This window comes from Pelmatolapia mariae, linkage group LG18, assembly GCF_036321145.2.
Source record: "Pelmatolapia mariae isolate MD_Pm_ZW linkage group LG18, Pm_UMD_F_2, whole genome shotgun sequence".
Taxonomy (NCBI): domain Eukaryota; kingdom Metazoa; phylum Chordata; class Actinopteri; order Cichliformes; family Cichlidae; genus Pelmatolapia; species Pelmatolapia mariae.
This window is the reverse complement of record NC_086243.1, coordinates 580,952-600,730: the sequence shown is the minus strand read 5'-3', so window position 1 is coordinate 600,730 and position 19,779 is coordinate 580,952. Positions and strand designations below refer to the sequence as shown.

Below are 19,779 nucleotides of genomic sequence, written 5' to 3'. Positions count from 1 at the left end.
GAAGTCTGTAAACAGCGAGTGGAGAGGGTGCAGTCTTTGTTTTGAGTTACCGTAAAGCATGTCGTAAATCCGGGTGCACTTAAAGCAGCACCATGTCGCAAAACCACAAGCGAGAGTTTCTTTGCGAAAAATATCATTTTTTTGTACTTTATTTTCTCTTGCATAAAGTTCAGAGTATGTATAGTGAGAAGACAACACTAATATATTTGCACAGGCTATTTAACCCTTTAAGACCAACCATAGAACCAAGTACGCCAGAGCTTATCTTTACATTTTACATGCTGTAGTGCCATTTGTGGGAGCATTTCAAGTTGCTATACATCAATACAACCGTTATAGCCCAAATTTTAATAATATGTATGCATTAAGTCCATAGAAACTACATAAATTGCAAAAAAGTGCAATAAACTACAAAAAAATTGAAAATCGTTTTTGTTTTGTTTTTTACATATATTTCTAGTTAGAGAAATTTAAGAGGTTTATCCCTCAAAACTGTAAATACAAAAAAGTTGCACAAAATAGTTTCCAACCACGAGAAATTTATTTTGAGTGTCTTCATAGTTTTATGTTTGAGATACACTAATTTTAATATACTACAGGAAAAATGAAAATAAATATTATAATGCAAATTTGCAAAAACACAGCATGTGCATCAAAATAAACTATTTCCAACAGTGTAATTTGACTTCTAAGCATCCCAGAAACGAAACAGAAGAGCATAAAGTCAAACATGACTTTTAAAAACACCAACATAGGCTTTGAAGGTAAAAAACTAAATTTTCCGCGAAAATGACGTCACTTCCGGTTTCGGACAGGTAATGGCGGACATGCGATAGTTCGCGCTGACTTATATTCCAACATAGGAAGTGTTATGAACAGCTGATCAGATCGGCAAAGCCTGTTTCTGGAATATTATATTTTTGTTGCTGGAAGTGCTTTTTATGCAATTTTTGCAAAGCTATATGTGGAAGGAAACCGTGACCTAGGGCAAGCTAATGGAATAAGATGTAAGTACAACTCCTACGGTTTCATATGCAAAAACAATTATTGTGCTACCTTACGTGGTTCCAGTTCTACAGGGATTTAAAAATAGTTAGGCAAAACGGAGTGTGCCTGCTCCGACCGGTTGTAAAGGGTTAATGATATATTTTATGTAATAATTTATAAAATTAGGGTTAGAAACGATAGAAACGATAGAAGACAAATGGCACGATAGACACTTTTCTATCGTCCACACGATATATATCGTCATATCGCCCAGCACTAAGTCGAACAGTCAGTCAGTTTGTCTTTCTTTAATTTTAAATGATAAATAAACTCAAATATCTTTTTCATTAATGTTTCATATCCATTGGCTTTCAGTCTTATGTTTTGTCTTCCAGTCCAGTTGAAATGGGGTTAGAGAGGTTTTAAAGACACCTGTGGACACCTGGAACTGCAGAGTTGCTCAAGTCATTGACTAGTTTGTTTGCTCTGTCCCTGTGATCTAATCAAAATAGCTCGACGCTAGCTTCAACAGACAGCAGTCTGATCTAATGCTAGTGACTTTCTGGGGATCTGTCACAACAAAGCCAGGCGTGGGGTTTGGTTCCTGCACATAGGTCGCTGCCACCATCAGTGGAATGTGCTGCGTACTGTTGCAGATCCTGGCGCCACAAACTGAACCAGCCTGCTGCACTGAGGAAGTGCATGCAGCTGCAGTCGTATGACGTGGCTTTTAAAATGTGTGTGTTTGAAAACATTGTGCCCCAATGAGGAAAAAGCGTTCCTGTAAAAGCTGGCTAAAGATCACAATTCTGCAGAGACTGTGCAGAGCTCCAGTGTCCTCTGTAGTATACAAAGCTGTGTGCACATGTGGACGTGCATGAGCTTCGACACACTCTAAAAGCTCGAGGTAAGTTTGAAGGCGTGCACAGCAGCCCTTATATAAGAGCTAAGAGGAGCTGCTCGGGCTGAACAGTGTGTTCAGAATGTGACAGAGCAGAGACTCTGCAGAGCTCTGGAGGACAACACTGTGCATGTTTGTGCCGTGCTCATATGAACATGGAGTTTACACAACAACAAAGTGGTATGTTACTGCATGCTTTCTGATGTTTTCTTTTCATGTCGAGCTATTGGATGCATCCCAGCAAATAGATATGCCTCCAATTTCCTGTTAGTCCTTTTTAGGGGTAAAATTATGTTACTGGATGCTTAAAAGCAACAAGTAATCCTCTGAGATTGTCCAGTTTGATTTGTGCTTTGTTTTCTGTCACAGCATGAAGGACACGAGGAGAACCGCTTCAGCGTATCTATCATTGTATACTTTATCCTCTGTAACACGTGTAGCAGAGTACCAGGGCTGTTAATGAATATTCTAAGTGTGGTCATATAATCAGATTTTGAAAGTGGGCTCTCTGGATCATTTAGCCGCTGTTATTTGGAAAGATGCCCAAACTATTCTAGTCACCATCCATCTCATTGAATTCAGGTGTTTCAATCACTTCCATGGCCACAGGTGTATAAAACCAAGCAGGTCGCCATGCAGGCTGCATTTGTAATGAGTCGCTCTCAGTGAATTCCAGCGTGGTACTGTGATAGGACACTAACAAGTCCACTCATGAAATTCCAGAGTCAACTGTTGGTGGTATCATAACAAAGTGGAAGCGGCTGGGGACGGCGGCAGCTCAGCCACAAAGCAGTGCCACATCACAGAGCCCTTTGCTGAGTGCCCAGCGGTCACCAGCCTTCTGCAGTTACCACCACAGGGCCTAAGGTCTACCACAACACTGAACAGAGAGTGGGCCAAGCACCTGCATCCAAGCCTTATATCAGCCAGCACAGGTCCTCTGGGTCCTAGATCAGTGGACACTGTTCTCTGGATTGAGAGCACATTGAGTCTGGGATACTTGGTTCCAGTGAAGGAGCTCTCAATGCTTCAGCATATAGAGACCATTTCATGGTCCAGACATTGTGGGAACTGGTTCTTCTCTACGTGTGCTTAGTATCTGACCTCACAGATGTGCTTCTGTTAGAGTGGCTAAGATGTCCATAAACACACTCCAAGCCTTTTCAGAGAAACTGAAGCTGTTGTAGCTCCAAAGGCTGGGCCTATGGATTCATACTGGTGATATGTGAGCTAGCTTATGGATCGTTTGCTGTTTGATGTTGAGGATCAGATAATAATTGTTCTGCAGAGGTCGTTCAGTGCCAGTTCTTTGTTTATTTTTACATGTTCTGATGTTTACTTTGTAACATGTAGTTATGTAATTGTTTTGTCTCATATTATTCATTTGCCGTCTTGTGGGCATAATGGAATGGACTGAACATAATGTTTTGGCAGCATCACAGAGTAACGTTACAAGTGAGCACACAGAGGTGTGTCTCTGCCACACTGTTTAAATATCCAGTGTCAGTTGGGTCAGTAAGACTAAGGATGGTCGTCAGCCCTCATTCCCTTCATCCTGTGTTGGAAGTCTTAATAATTCCAACGAGGAGAACACGCCTGTGGAAACCTGAAATACTCGCTGTGTTCACAATGTTGCCACATAGCTGCTTGTAGCAATGCTATTGTGCAATTGTACCAGTACAGAATATAGAATTAGAACCTGCTTCTTAGAAAAAACAAAACACAGTGACAATAAACGGCTACTCTACTCTATTCTATTCTGTTCTGTTCTGTTCTGCTCTGTTCTGTTCTGCTTACAGTCACTGGGTAAGGACCACACGGTGTCATGACAGTTTTCAACACATTTGCCAAATACAACAATCACTGGATTTCTTTGTTCATTTGATTTGCATTCTGCTGAAGCTGCTTAAAGTTTCTCAGCCCTAAACCAGTTTTCATGTGCATCTTATTACAGTATATTGCCGAGCTCTTATTTCTAAGGTTATGTGTGCAATTGCTGGTACATGCACTAACTTTAAGCTTCAAACAGGCCGGTTATGTAACACCACGTTAGCAGGACTTCATTTGTGTCAAAGTTGAAGCCTTTGTGAAAGCTCGTTTTTCCTGTGTTGGCTGTGAGAGTGGCACCTGTGGCTCACTCGGTGAAGTTATGTGGGGTTGCTCCTGCCTCGGGGTGGAGAAACGATCGGATAAATTGCTGACATAGCTTAACTGTGCAGCTGGGAAGAGGGCTGTGTTTTCCAAAGACACAATGCAGCATGCCTGCTTGGTTAAAAACAAACAGAATGCCCAACATTCTTGTAGTTTGGTAGACTTCACTATTAAAGACAAATATTCATTAACTTAACAAACGTGCATTTACTAAAGTTTATAACGGAGTCTTTATGGGGCATAAACATAAGATATACTTCATTTATCATGTGGTAGGGATCTGGGCCTCTAGCAGTCGTAGTGTAAGGATATCCTCCAACAATCAGGCGATCCCTGTAAGAAGCTTTCGACAACAGCGGAGAAACCTCAGGCAGAACCAGGGAGGGGCTGTAATGTGCTGCCACCAGCTGTGGGTGAGGAGAAGACAACTACGGGAGACAGGTCAAAACATGCATTATGGGAAAGAGTGCGAGAGTTTAATAACTACTAACGATTAAAGGCAATAATGGTGCATAAACACACAGGAAGTAAAGGGAGCAGAGGAAAAGCTCAGCCAGAGAAAAGAGAAGAGCATGGGACACAAGGACCAAACAAAGCATTAGAGGAAACATGGCGTGCACTATAGTGATGGCCATCGTTGGAAGCCCCTCAGCAGCTCTTTTAGATGTTATGGGGCCTCATTGTTCAACATCTCATATGTAAGGAGACGGTTTTAAATTCAACCCTAACCCAGCGAGGAGAAACTCATATGCTGCAGCGTCTGGATTGAATGAAGCTTTTTAATCAACAGCCTGATCATTGTTGAAACCTTTGACAAATGTAACCCCTCCCTGATAGACGCTGCTGACAACACGGTGTTTCATTAACTTGGCTCCAGCTCAGGCAGCAGCTCACTTGCTGATGGGACCAGAGCAGAAACTGGGACTGTTGTGGAGGCCACACCGAGTTTGGATCCATTATAGTTTGAATTTGTCAATGTTTAAGTTCTCAAACATAAAAAAGCATAGTTAGTATTTGGTAGGGCTTTATTTGGACATGTTACAGTAGTACAAACCAACTGAAACCAGTTTATAAGAAAAACAATCATCCTGATGATTGAGCATGACTGATGGTGCCTAATGCTGCACGCTGTTTTTATCTGTAGCATTTGTAACCCCCTCCATTCAGTTCATGGCAGAGATGTTTAATCTGAGTCCATCCTGACGTTTGGAGTTTAATCTCATTTTAACCAACAAGCCCGTGATTTGTGAAGTGGTTTGTTCCCAGTTACATGCAGTGGTACAAATGTCTATGTTCATGTAGTTACGTGTTTGTTACGTGTGTGACATGTTGCAGCTGTCTGCTCTGAGATCCTTCCATGACCTTGTTTTACTGCTGCTGTAAGAATACTGAACATGCAGTCGACAGGTGCCATGCAGGTCCATTTAGCACTCTACAAAGTAAACATGGAAGATTTTAAAGTTCACAATATCAGGCAGGAAGGAAAGGAGCCTTTAAATAATGTCCTCCCCTCTCTCTCTGTGCGAGGGCCAGCTGGTTTAACAGCACTATTAATAGCTGTGTATGACCTCTAGAAGCCATATCGTCTCAGAGAGAAGAATGGCACACATGATGACGGCTGGATGAGCAACAGAAAGAAAGCCAGTAAACAGAGAGAGAGGGCGGGGCCACACAGAGGGAGAGGCTGAGCTGATATTCGCCGTCGCTGGGCTGCACGCTTCTTTTTGGCCAGTTAACCTCCTGTTGGTCCACCATACGCCATAGATGGGTGATCCAGTGACCCTGGAGTCTGCCGCCTCTCCTGGTGTTACAGCAGCGCCGGCAGTGCTAGCTGCAGAAAACCAAGGTGAGGCTATCGAATCAAAAGCATCCAAGTACCAGACAGCATGGCCTGTGTGGACGGCTGTTTGAGTGTTTCATACCTGCTAGAGGAGCGAGTGTTCAGTCAGTGTCCAGGTTTAACATCCAAGTGTGTGAGTGATGTCATCAGGGTGTTAAGATGCTGTGGTCCAGATGTGTGACAGAGTGAGAGATTATGCCTTTGCTGTTGTGTTGCCTGCTGGGAGTTAGACATACACTCCCAGCTGCATTCATGCCCACGTTTGGATTAATCCAGAAACACAAACACACACAAACGTCTGCAGAGGAAAAGATGATGTGATGTCACAGCACAGATTTGATGATTTAGGGACCTGGCATGTTTCAGGTGTGCAGAGGAAGTGTCTGAGGTTTGACCTAGCATGTAGCGGACTTTAGCACCTGTTCGCTCTCTCTGCCACCATGTTCTCACAGCGAGCATGTCTTTGTCACTCCAAGAATAGATCCTTGGCTATACTCTACTGTCCCAGCACCACATACACAGGACTGGGACAGTAATGTCCTCAAATGATTTCAGATTATTTACACCGTTCAGGGAAATGTGACTGCTGTGGAAAATGCACTGTCAGAAATCTGAGGGTGCGAGAATGCGAGTGATTCACGACCTCAGGAAGAGAGAAGAACTCTGAATCTTATTGATTTACTGCAGAACAGCTCCAGAGGTGAATCAGGCCCTGTAACATTTCAGACAAGCTTCCTTTGAAGGGTCAGATCTGGTGTTTGTTTCCTCTGAGGCCGAGTGGACACACAGTGGTGGGAGGGGTGAAAGGGCATGGTGTCAAAATCTGACACCTGAACTATGTGGTGACCTCCTGGAAATAAGGGCGGAGCTAAAATCTGCTTCTTCTTTTTTTTTCCTTTCTTTTTTTTTAAGCAACATTCTGCTTCACGCTCCACAGCGGCCCGCAGTGTGGGGGGCCGGGTGGCGCCCAGTGTGGGGGGCCGGGTGGCGCCCAGTGTGGGGGGCCGGGCGGTGCCCAGTGTGGGCATCCTGTGGGGGCATGTTTTCTGGGATTAAGCATGCTCAGAGTTTCAAAATGAGGGCAGTTTATGGATGTAAGTCCAGACTCAGACTGTCCTCAACATTTATTTGAACAGTTGACTTTGTCCTGCAGGCTGTGTTCACTGCGTGTAGTTGGGCTTCATAAAGACACAGGAGGACTTCAAGCTTCTCACTGTGTTCACTGCTGGTTCGGTCTCTCTCATCATTAGTTACACTTATAACTCTAAAGTAGCATTAAGGTCAATGTACTGAGTGTGTAAAGGAAAACTTTCCGATGTGAGGGCCACAGCTGAACCTGACATCACGTGTGTTGTCTTTCCAGATGGTGCTAAAAGCCAGTCGTCTAACAAGAATGGGAAGAAGGCCGACTCCAGTGGCAGCAGCTTCTTCACCTGGTTCATCGTGTTGGCCCTGCTGGGCGTCTGGACGTCTGTAGCTGTGGTCTACTTTGACCTGGTTGACTATCAGGGAGTTCTTGGTGGGTACAACACACACACACACACACACACACACACACACACACACACACACACACACACACACACACACACACACACACACACGTGTGGGTTTGGCTTTGAGAGAATTTGAACACCTTGATTTAGCCTAGAGGAACTTCGTGGAAAGGTGTGGCAGTAACCAGTTTGGCTTTTGTTGTCATCTGTCCACAGACAACGCCTTCCATCTGCCCCTAAAGTAAACCTGCACCTGGAATAAGAACCAGTCTAACTGTCGTTATCAGAGCATTAAATTCAGACCAGCAGTTATTACTGCTGAGCCTCACTCTGCTGCTGTCTCAACACTTTAAACCAAATACTTTGGTAAACAGCCTGCCAACCACATTAAAGTCAGTCAAATGAAATGAAGGCACAAAACTGTAGCTTGTAATGGTTACATCTAACACAGTAGCATATATAGAAGTTAGCTTAAAAACTAGGTGCAGACTCATTAGCCTGCTGCATGTTGACCCAAGGCTGAAGCTGTCCTTTTACAGCCGACCTGCTGCTGCAGCATGCCTGTGCTGTCTTTGACCACAGCCGCCTGCATTAATGATAAATGGTACATTCTTGTGTGTATGTATGAAATGTGATTGTGTTTTATCTCTTAACCCTGTCTTTGTTACATTATGTGTGTTTTATTATTTGTTTGTTTTGCATGCAGATAAGGCTAAGGGCTTACAAATTAACCTGTCTGAAGCATTGCAAGGTAAAAACTCATAATGTATATTCTGCATATGTGAACAAAAATGACTGTTGTTGTCACACACACACTGTTTGCAGAGCCCCGAGTCCGTGTAGTGTTTGGCAGGAACATCTGCAACACTACGCAGAACATAAACTACACACGTCCACAAACACTACGTATGCAATTCAACACGCCCTTTATAGTCGACCTAAACTGACACCTCTGTGTACAGTTACACCCTTCATGTAGCACTCAGAGCCCACAGGAGTACAGTAATCAGCAGCTGGGAGCTGTAGAGAAAGGTGGAGTGAAGGCAGCCAAGCTGCCGAGGTGTCAGTCACACAGGCTGGAGGCTCGTCCCCAACCCTTGGTCACACATATGTAAGCAACACGTTGGCTGTGGTTGGTGGAGGAGTGCACACTATCCAGATTCAGCTGGTGTGACTGGTGTGGTCACACTGGTCCTTAGACTGGAGGACCTTCATGCCTCTCCAGCTGCAGTGGTCATGTATGATCTTATAAACGCAGGCATCATGTAGGAGCAGTGATCTGTAAACTGTCTTTCTCTAAAGGAAACATTTTTTACACCCATGTTTGACTTTTAATACATTTGCCTTTAAAGTCATTTCTATATTATGATATAAAATTAGAATAATTACAGTAAGCACATATGTTTAATGTACACGTATGAGAGACAGCATGGACTGTACTGATGCATGTGAATTTGTCTAAGTGTGTCTTTGTAACTGTGTTTGCTGCCGCTGTAGGTAAACTGGTGGCGTACGACACAGACGGCGACGGAGATTTCGATGTCGAGGACGCAAAAGTTCTGCTAGGCAAGTTGATCAAACTACGATTCACAGCTGTTGTCTCTGTTTGCTGTCACAACTACAACAAAAAGAATATTATCATCACAACATCTGCTTACCAGCTGTGATGGCTTTGTGTTTGTGAAGTAGACAAAATGCTAGTTTGGGTTTCTTTTGCATGGCTCACTATCACAGGGCCGACTGTGTTCATTAGAAATAATACAAGAACACAGAGCTCCCTGTTTGGGTTTTATTCCAACATGAACATCTGGATGGCCTCCAAAACACTGGCTAAGTGCCGTCTAAAGCTTAGCTCTCTACATGAAGAGGTAGCTGCTCGGCCAATCAGGCGGCTTGTAGAGGATGAATGGAGGCTCATCACCGTCGGGTATCTAAGAGGGCCAGGGCTCGCAAAATCGCTAGCCCGACGTCCCGGGGCTACCGATTTTTCCAGTCGGGCTACCAGAATCTATCCCTGCCCTGCCCGTCGGGCTATCATAGGAAGGAAAAATATATGTCAATGCTTTTGCATTCTTTCGGAAATGTAGCTGGGTAAATATGTCATTGGCATCGGTGAACCACTGCCAATATGTGACTAGGGCTGCTCAATTAATCGAATTTTAATCTAAATTACGATCTGGGCTTTCAACGATCATTAAAAATGACTGAGCCGATTATTAGCACCTCCCTCGTGCTTTACTCTCGCGCTGCTCCGTGTGGCAAATCGAGCGCACCTCTCTGCGTTTCAAACACGCGTCACAACAATTAAGAGGAGCTAACAGAGGGAAGCTTGGAAAGCTAAGCAGAAGTTATTTGGAGAGGAGAGTGACTGCCGTTGGCTGAAAAGAGAGGTAAAAAAACCTTCAGTGGTGTGGAAACATTATGGGTTCGCAGAGTCAGACGTGGATCAAGTAGACATAGTGTGTAAACTTTGGTGTCGTAGCTGCACCACAGAGCGACATGGCAAAGTTCACTAAACATAGATGTTTACATTTTATTTTTTATATTGCAAACATTTGCACTGTTATCAGTATTTGCACACTATTTTATACTATTTTTGACAATCTTTAAAGCCATTATTCAATACATTTTTATTGTTAAATAAATATCATCAAATAATCGAGATCTCAATTTCAGTGAAAATAATCGTGATTATCATTTTTGCCATAATCGAGCAGCCCTATATGTGACATATTGAAATCGCATTTGAATTTGCGCTTGTTTTTTTGCTTTCACTTTGCAATCGCGCGAACTGTGTATAGAGAGCGACAGTACTGATTGGTGAGTGACTATAATTTGCGCACCAATTCCTCTGACATCGTCTTATCAATCGTTAGTTTACTATCAAACATGACAAGTGAAATCTCCCGCAGGAAGCTTAAACATGTGAGAGGTTGATCGCGCAGAGAATCGCTGAGCGTTATGTGAGTGCGTGTGTAAAGGCAGCAGGATATATATTTTAGTTCTGCTGAGCCAAATAAGACCAGTCAGGGTGAAGAAGTGACAGCCAAAGAAAAGCTTACCACAAAACGGAAAAGTTATGACAAATCAGACTATAAGGCAAAAAGAAAGTGCAGCTTTATGGTTTCATGGACAAAAGAATTTCTGTGGCTGGAATATGACAAGCTAAATAACCAGGGGTGCACATAAGTGGTCTGCAGGTGCGCATTCGCTGTCAAAATAAAATATGCGCACAAGATAAGAAGTTGCAACGCGTGTTTGCGTCCATAAGATTTTCTGGAGGAGGACAGACATTTGTTTAGAACTCTTAAAGATGTCGAAGAAGCTCCTTTAAGCAATTACTTTGGTGTTCCTCCACCTCCAAAGAAATGTCAGATGGAGTCCGAACCACAAAAGAAGCGCGTATTCTAGGAAAAGTGGTTGCAGGAGGTGAGCTGGCTTTAAACAAATGATGAACGCACAGAGATGTGGTGCAGAATGTGCCGTGAAAATCCCACTCTAGCGGACAAAAACACTGCCTTTTATATGGACGCAAACGCGCGTTGCAACTTCTTATCTGGTGCGCGTCTTTTATTTTGACAGCGAATGCGCACATGCGGACCACTTATGTGCACCCGTGTAAATAACATAATGTTCTGCCGGGTGTGTTGTTGGTTTTCCTCGATTTCTGAGTCGACAAGTGCCTTTGTTACTGGGACCAGTCATTTTAAGAAAGGCCCCCATTAGGACCCATGAGAAATGCAAGAAATGGATTATTGCTCAGTCTGCAAATAACATACTAAAAATCAACCTGAAAAATCTGTTTAGAACAGCCTACTATGTTGCAAAGAGTGAACTACCACTGGCAAAATTTAGCAGTCTTTGCAAACTTCAAAAAGCAAATGTCCTAGATCTTGGTTCCACTTGCCTCTTACCTGTGATTTCAGTGGAAATTTCAAATTCAGGATCTGACACAGACTGATTCCTGTTGTACAGTTCTTACAAGTTCATAGAAATTTCTGTTCAATTACAACCAAGTATTTGAGTTGATGATTGTAATTTTTATACAATATTGTAATTTGTGTTTCAACAATTTTTGATTAATGTTTTGTTTCCGTTACAATATTATACATTAAAGTATAATATTGTAACAGAAACAAAACAGGAAACAAAACATAAAAAAATTGCTCCCTTTTTTATTCGGGCTACTTAAATTTATTTTGGGCTACCAAAAACTGAAGAGTCCCTGCCCGAAGGGCTACCAGGGATTTTGAAATTTTGCGAGCCCTGAGGGCGTTACTGTTCTTTATTCGCTCACTCAACAGGTTCCTTTAAGGAGCTGTTGTGGTACTCAGCCTGCACACAGGCAGCATGTGTCTGTGCTTCCCCCGCTCAGCTGTCAGGAATCACCTGTAGACAGTTCAGGGTCATCTGAATCCCTTTGTTTGGTCTCTGAGCAGCTTGACAGATTTTGCAGCTACTGCATAATATTCAAAGGGAATTTGGCACTTTCATCATGTCAGAAGACTAACTGGATGAGTCTTGGTGCTGCTTTGGCCTCTGGAGTACTTGGCAGGAAAACATGCAAGACAATGTAAGGCAACTAAGATGTTTCATCTTATGTGCCCCGCTCCAGTCTTTTGGAAATCATTATGTATTCTGTCGTCGCTACATTGGGATAACCCATATTTAATTTTTTAGAGCATCTCCCCTTTTCTGTCCCTCCCTGGGCAGAAGGGACAGAAAAGGAAAACACACAAGTTTAAAAAACATGTAGTTATCCCAGCTGGGCCTTCATCCAATCAGCACAGATGCAGAGTAAAGAAGGTCAGACACCAACTAGGGAGACTCAGCAGGACAAACAATCCTGATGTAGCAGGTTTATCAGAGAAGATCAGGAGAGTCTTCTCCAAGCACGACATCCCAGCATCCTTCAGACCAGCCACACACTCACGCACAACCTGGTTCATCGCAAACACAAGTTAACAACAGTGTATGCTGTGAAGTGCAGCAAGGAGTGCTCAGACCCCTGCATCGATGCATGGCACAACATAGAAGAGCCACCTCGACAGGACAAGACTCGGCTGTACATGTGCACCTAAAGGTCAAAGGTCACTGTTTCGAGGATGCCAGTGTTCACAGATTGACAGTAAAAGAGAACATCTGTGTCCACTGTGACCGACCATGGTTGTGGTTTATCACAGCGACTGTCTGCCGCCTGCACTGCAGCCTCAGCTCTCACTCACATCTTGGTCAGGTGATCTCAGCAGGCCACGTGACAGGATGGGGCAAGGTCTCACAGTGGTTTCGCCCAAAGCCTCTGGATGTAATGACCCAAACCTTTTTCCACATCTTGGCTCATGTGATGAGGCACATGACTAATGGTGGGTCAATGAGAACCTGCTGAGGGACGACACCCACTACCCACCGGGGGCTCCCACTGTTTGTTTTAGAACTGAACGAGTCTCTCAGATAAGACGTGAAACATCTCCATGTTCAGTCGTCTTCATCTGAAGCTGTTAAAACTACCAGAACCTTGACGATGACCATCCTTCTTCTTCATGGGTTTTTTTTATCCCCCTTTTATCTGTGTGGAAATAAATGCTTCATGTGTCAGATCAGTCCCCTCAGAGTTAGCAGTGATCATTGGACTTCACCTGAACCCTGACCCCGGGTTTTCATCCTAAGGATTACATTAAATCCACAGTAGATCTGTTCATTTGCACCAAAACAGAAATCTGACACCAGGACACCAAATGCATACGTAAGACTTGACTAGTCTCTGAAACTATGGTTGCCTTTGTTTGTGGCTACATGCTGTCTGACCCTAAATGAAGGTGATTGTGGTAAAGTCTTCCCATTTGTCACCCCTGCTGTGTGCATTAAACACTCTCTCATTAGTACACATGTATACAGTATTAGAAGCTGAGGAGGACAGCCCTACACGTCTTTTCTGTATTCTAACACATTTTAAACATGTGGTGTTCACGCTTGAACAAGCTTTTATGGCCTTGTTCATACTTGGACAGATGTGTGGGGTGATCACTGCAGCTGCAGAGGCTCAGAGCGTGTATGGTCCTGGGCCAAACTGAATGGCCTCACAGGTTCATCTACCTCCACATGACCTCTGCTCAGTGCCCTTATTATTTCCTGTAGTTGTAGACCTGTCTCAGGTTATCGTGTTGCTGTTGGAGATGCAGCACTGTGACAACTCTGGTTCCAAAGCTGAAGCTGTTTCATTAGAGAAGCTTTCCAACAGTCTAATAGAAAGCCAGCGTCAGTGCTCCCTCTCCTTCTCTGGGTTGTCTGCACATGATGAGCATGCAGCACGAGTTGATGATCTTTAAAGAGTGCACGTCTAAATCAGTAGATGATGGCTCCGTGTTGTTCTGCAGTCATGTGCAGACAGCCTGGCTTTGCTGATAAAGTCTGATTCCCTTGCTGTCTAACCTGCAAACTTCTCTGACCTTCTCCTGTTGTTTCCCCTCTCTTTCCTCCTGCACATCTTTTTCCTTCATTTGGTTTCACACTCTCATTTTTCTTAGTTTTGTCACCACTTCCTTTCTCTCCTTCACTTCCACGTTTTGCTCCTCAACTTTCCTTCCATCCACCCCTACCACCCCCTCCCCGCCCCCCCTCATTTGCGTAGGCCTGTCCAGTGAGGGCGATGGTCAGGGTGAATCCCAGGTTCTGGATTGGTTAGAAGAAGTGGAGGAGGGCGGCTCTGATTGGTTAAACGGGTTCTTCACGTTCCTGTATGGACTGATAAATCCGCTGGAGCCGCTGGAGGAAGAGGAGGGTGAACACACTGCCTCAGGAAGAGCAAAGGATGTGCAGGAAGAGGATGAGGAGGATGAGAACGAGGAAGCGGTCAGAGGAAGACGACAAGCGACAGACGATGGAAATCAGGGGCAGAAGATTGTGATTGTTGGCCTCCATAACCAATAGCCTTGGATTCCTGATAAATGTATTAATCTGTGATCTGAGGGCCCATCCAGAAGCCGGAGCCATGGTGTCAGGTGGAAATGTTGCACAGTATGTTTGGTAGATTTTACACAGCTAGAAAACGTTGGATAACCTCGCCTCCAGCCTGGCTGTGTCCACACCCAGGTTTCATCCCCTGTGACCTTAACAAACTGAGGAGAAACTCTTTCTGTTGTTTGGTTTTCTGGATACTCAGGAACACTTTTAGAAGTTCTCTATTGAACCTTTTTGAAAAATGGGCGAGTACACTGAGTGCACAGCACTGTTGGCAGCAGCCAATGGCTGTGTGAGATTACACAAAGTGGCTCACATGTCCCTCACATCTGAAAACATTCACTGGTTTAATTTAAACGGCATGAATTTAAACCAACAATAACCCTCGTTATGGTTTTGGACCTGCTCAACACATAACTGTGTTAATGGGAGTGCTGACAGGAAGTGCTGAAAGAATGCATCTCAATGACTCAATGACACGTCAGGTGACCTTAAGCCACAGTCTGATGGTCCTACGTTTGCTGACTGCGTCTTCGTGGCGTCCTGACCGTAGCTGTCAGATATCGTCACACCCACGTTCTCTGTCCTCAAGCAGCAGCCACGTGGCCCCACCAGCACTCATCACCTTATTAATGATTATGTTCAATAAGACCCGTTTCTGTAACACTGGGCATGCACCCATCAGGTTTCATACACCTTTGGGTGCAAGTGAGCTAGCTTCAGGTGGGCACTGCTAGCAGTACAGCTCAGTATCACAACATCACTTCAGCACATTCATAGATGGAACTGATCAGGCTGCTCCCAGCTGGAAATCCAAGGTGAGGGAATATTCCAGATGAAACTCGAACTGTGAAATTCCAACTTTGAATTTGGATCTAGAACACACTCTATCAGTTAGTGGGACTAAAGGACGCAGTTACTGCAGCTGTGTAACAGGTACACATCTGTGCAGATGTCAGACTCCAGCTAACATGAAACATGCAGCTGCATGCAGTCAGAGCCTTTGGTTGGACTGCAGTGCACCTTCTTCATGAAGCCACATCTGCCTCCACACAGTTCACTCTTATTAAAGACACACGTGCATGAAATAAAAGGCTCGTCACTCCATCATATATCCACATGCAGATTACATGTTAGTAAGTAAGAACATTTTGACCCATCACATGCTAGTTACGCATTTGTTAAACTGCCAGCTGTAGGTTGCCATGTTTGTCTTTAAGCCCTTGTTGCACTCAGCAGTGTCACAATTCGTTCCGTCCACCTCCTCGTGTTCTTTGCTCCATAATAAAGAAAAGTGTTTCAGCGACCAGCAGCTGTCAGTAAACACCAATAAAGCGTTTGTTGGGACAGTGTACATGTGCAAGTTTATGCTGTAGGTAACAGTTTGTGTGACTAATGCAGGCAAACGTGTTTATTTGCAGCTGAATCGACTAATATCAGCCACAAGCTTCGAGATGTGAAACCCACATTTGCTGTATCAACTCGTGCATGTGACAGAGGGTGTGTGTAAGTGTGTTAACGCACCTTCACTGAACATGATGAAAGAAACAGGCTCTTCCTGCTCTGGGTGGGACAGACCGACTCACATCCTCAATGCTGTCAAAGCACAAAAAGTGTGTGTGACCCAGACGTGAGTGCAGAGCAGGTAGCGTCTCACCTCTTTGCTGTTAGCCCCCGGGCCTGGAACCATCGCCGTGTGCCCACCCTAAAGATGACTAATGTGGAGCTTCAGCTCGCACCTGCAGTGCTGCTCATTATTTGACTCGTCTGCTTTTTGTAGCTCAACAGTTTCTGAATTTTCAAAATAAAAGTGTGGAATAGTTAAAAATAATAAATTATAAAATGTTCTTAGCAGTCAGTAATATATTAGCCCACTTAAGTTAATTATAAACACTGTGTGCATGCAGAATAAGTTCATAAGTAATAAATATGAGCTGAGCTTTGTTCCATTCAGTGATGTTGTTGGAAATAAGGTGACGAGCTCCAGCTGTCTCACTCAGGTACGCAGGTCAGAACAGGAAAGTGGAGTTTAATTCTTATTCATGAATTAGAACACACACACACACACACACACACACACACACACACACACACACACACATATATATATATATATATATATATATATATATATATATATATATATATATATATATATATATATATATGTGTGTGTGTGTGTACATTTCTATGTTTGAATGAATTCATTAATTCATGGATTTCAGCACATCTTTCTATCGTGTTATTTGGTGTCCAGCCCTTTGCTTAATGCGTCCAAGTCGGTCTGGTCTCTGACAGAAAGTGTCCACCGCTGCTGTAACGAGTGAACTTGGAAACCAGACTGTTTCTGCTCCCTCGTGCAGCCTAACAGTCAGAATATAGTCAGTAATCCTCTGTGTGATACGTGACTTTGTGCGGATGTCAGTGCATTTACAACTTCAGGTACAAAATAATCAGTAACAGGAAGTTTACCTCCAATACTTCCTTTTTCTGTGCTATTGGGTGATTTTCAGACTGTAGATTGTGAGTCAGTCTGGGCAGCAGTAGGAATCGATTAAAAACTACTTAGATAATCTGATATGTGCACATGAGCAGGTTCTTTTGTCAGCTGTTGTTCTTACACTGCCTAACAGTATGTGTGTGTGTGTGTGTGTGTGTGTGTGTGTGTATATATATATATATATATATATATATATATATATATATATATATATATTATATATACCTGTGATTTCAGTCTTTGTTTGTTTTCACTGAAACATGTCCACTCTGACCAGTTCACTCCCTCAGTGCTTACTGGGCCACTAAGTATTCACTCCTGCTCCAGTGTTTACCTCAGAATAGACTCAGTATATCACTGTTAGCTATCAGAACTGGCCTGTTTGCTGTAGAATGCTAATGTTGGTTAAACATCCTTTCTTTATGCTTGATTATGTTGTCCTTACTTGGAGGGTTGTTGTGACGTTTGTGTCAGTCTTTTCGGATACTTGTTAAAAGGCTGCTGGGGTATCGTTGTCACCCTGCAGGGCAGGCAGGAGCTGTAGACGCCATGTAGAAGTCTCACACTGATACCACAGGTGTCTCTACGAACAGATTCAGACTGGTTCTCACTGCACCTGTTTGTCTTCCCTGTGCTGCACATGAAAGTGTTGCTGTTATAGCACGGCTGTGAATCCACACTCAATGCTGATTACAGAAAGGTGAGATAAAGTTTAATCTATTTTTGATGTCTAGCATAATTCCAAGGCAGGTGAGGTCAGGTGTGCTTCAAGCAGCTTTGGTGGGCGTGGTTGGCTGTGGATCGTTTCACACCAGTCCATAAAGTGCAAATGCTGTAGTTCCAACTTAAACTGTTACAATTAAAAGCATTACAGCACCGTGACTTTGATCTTGTTTGTGTGTAACATCAGATGAAAAACCTGGATGTGCGCCTGGGGGAGGAGCTAAGAAAGGTATCGATGTGCAGCTGCATGCATGAAGCTGCGCTGTGTTGCAGTGTGGGTCAGACTGATCAATGAAATTTGAGCTACTCAGCTGTTTGTGGTCATTAGAGCATGTGTTTATTGGATTAACAAACTAAAATCCTGCAGATATGTGTTGATAAGTTGGTGCTTGATTATCAAAGCTAGCAGTAGACATGAGCCTGTAGTAATGCATCTGTAAGAAGCTGCTCGAGTTCCTGTTTTCATCTGAATATTAACAAAGAATATAATCCTGCTCGTTCCTCAGAGGAGAGCATGCGAGGCGGCTTGCCTGAGACAGATGTTCCTAATGCCATGCTCGTGCTGGCCTGCTGTGAGGTGACCTCTGATAACAGAGTGAGTCTGAGCATGGCTCTTCCTGTAATGAGTTTTTAATGACTATCACCATCATCTACTCCAGAAAGCTCTCCAAAGAATGTGGGCTCGAAGCTCCGAGAGGCTCTAAAGCAGCAGGTTGCCATCATCCATGAACGCATGGAGGCCAAGAAGCTCGCCAAACTGGCTCTGGCTGAAGTCCGGGAGCTCCTAGCCAAAGAGGAGCAGGAGAAGGAGCTCGAGATGGGGAGGAAGGAGATGTCAGCCAGGGTGAAGGAGAGGGTGGCTATGAGGCTGAAGGAGGAGGAGGACAGGCTGGAGAAAGAAGAGATGGAGAGGGCTCTGGAGAAGCTACGAAAAGAAAAAGCAAAAGGGACAGATGAGGAGGAGGGAGGGGAGAAGAGAATAAAGAAAGGAGCGGAAAAAGACGAGAAGTCTGAGAAAAAGGAGGAGGGGCAGGGAAAGAAAGAACGAGAGGAGGACAAAGAGTCTGCTGCTGAAAAGAGAAGGAAGACTAAGGCAGAGAAACCTGACAAAGGAAAAGTAGAGTAGTGCTCAAACACAGTCACATGATGCTGAGTATCTGCTCATGGACTGAAGGTTGGAGCCACAAGCATCATTCACTGCTTCTACTTATTCTATTCAATCAGACCGTGTGCTCTGTAGTTTAGTCTGTACTGTTACTGTTAACTTCACGCACCCGTAGTTCATCTGTTTGTCTGCAGTAAGGAGAATCATCACATACTGTGGTCCTGTACAGACGAGCAGTGATCAGGTCACGCAGCGCAGATACATGTTTGTAGGTGCTGACAGCCAGTATTTCACTGTTACAGTCTCTGTAGACACTGTGTGTGTGTGTGTGTGTGTGTGTGTGTGTGTGTGTGTGTGTGTGTGTGTGTGTGTGTGTGTGTGACGTACTGCAAAATGCAAGTTTCCCCTAAGTTTAGAGAAGTTTGTGTGTAACTGTAACAAACATGTTATTTTCTTTGGTCAATAAAGAGTCTGGGTCCTTGTAGGGTCTCACTTTTTTAAAGGTAAAAGCAAACGCTTGTCTGTGGCTTTGTAAGAGGTCAAAGGTCAAGAAGTCAGTGTGAGGAAAGCATACTGGACACATTAGAAGTGTGCTCAAAACGGACTACATGTTTCCCACTGATAGTTTTTGTCACCTGTGGATGAGAAACACTGACAGTGTCTAAAGTGTCATTAATGTAGCGCACAGGTGTCGAGCTCCAGGCCTCGAGGGCCGGTGTCCTGCAGGTTTCAGATGTGTCCTTGATCCATCACAGCTGATTCAAATGGCTAAATGACCTCAACATGTCCTGAAGTTCTCCAGAGGCCTGGGAATGAACTGATCGTGTGATTCAGGTGTGCTGACCCAGGGTGAGATCTAAAACCTGCAGGACGCCGGCCCTCGAGGCCTGGAGTTGGACACCCCTGATGTAGCACGTTAACCACAGGCTGTACAGGAATAATGGGCGTGGCTTTCAGGGTTAAACACACCTAAACCTACATGTTTTTTTTCTAATGAGTCGTCTGGGGTTAACAGCCGTGACCTTTGACCTTTGCTGATGAGCTGTGCTCTAAACTTTGTTTTTTATTTAATGTTCACATTTTGACTTTGATGGTTCCAGTTAAAGTTGAGGATAAAGA

The 19,779-nt window shown here is 43.9% G+C and overlaps 1 protein-coding gene across 1 annotated transcript; it reads left to right on the top strand.

The window, feature by feature from the left end:
- Window positions 1-1,947: 1,947 nt before the first annotated feature.
- LOC134617164 (uncharacterized) lies at window positions 1,948-19,715 on the top strand. Its single transcript, XM_063462362.1, has 8 exons — window positions 1,948-2,068; window positions 5,614-5,885; window positions 7,243-7,398; window positions 8,873-8,941; window positions 14,004-14,301; window positions 14,886-15,040; window positions 18,062-18,150; window positions 18,196-19,715. Exons 2-8 carry the CDS (start codon window positions 5,804-5,806, stop codon window positions 18,679-18,681), a joined length of 1,335 nt encoding a protein of 444 aa, XP_063318432.1. The 5' UTR covers window positions 1,948-2,068; window positions 5,614-5,803; the 3' UTR covers window positions 18,682-19,715.
- Window positions 19,716-19,779: the final 64 nt, after the last annotated feature.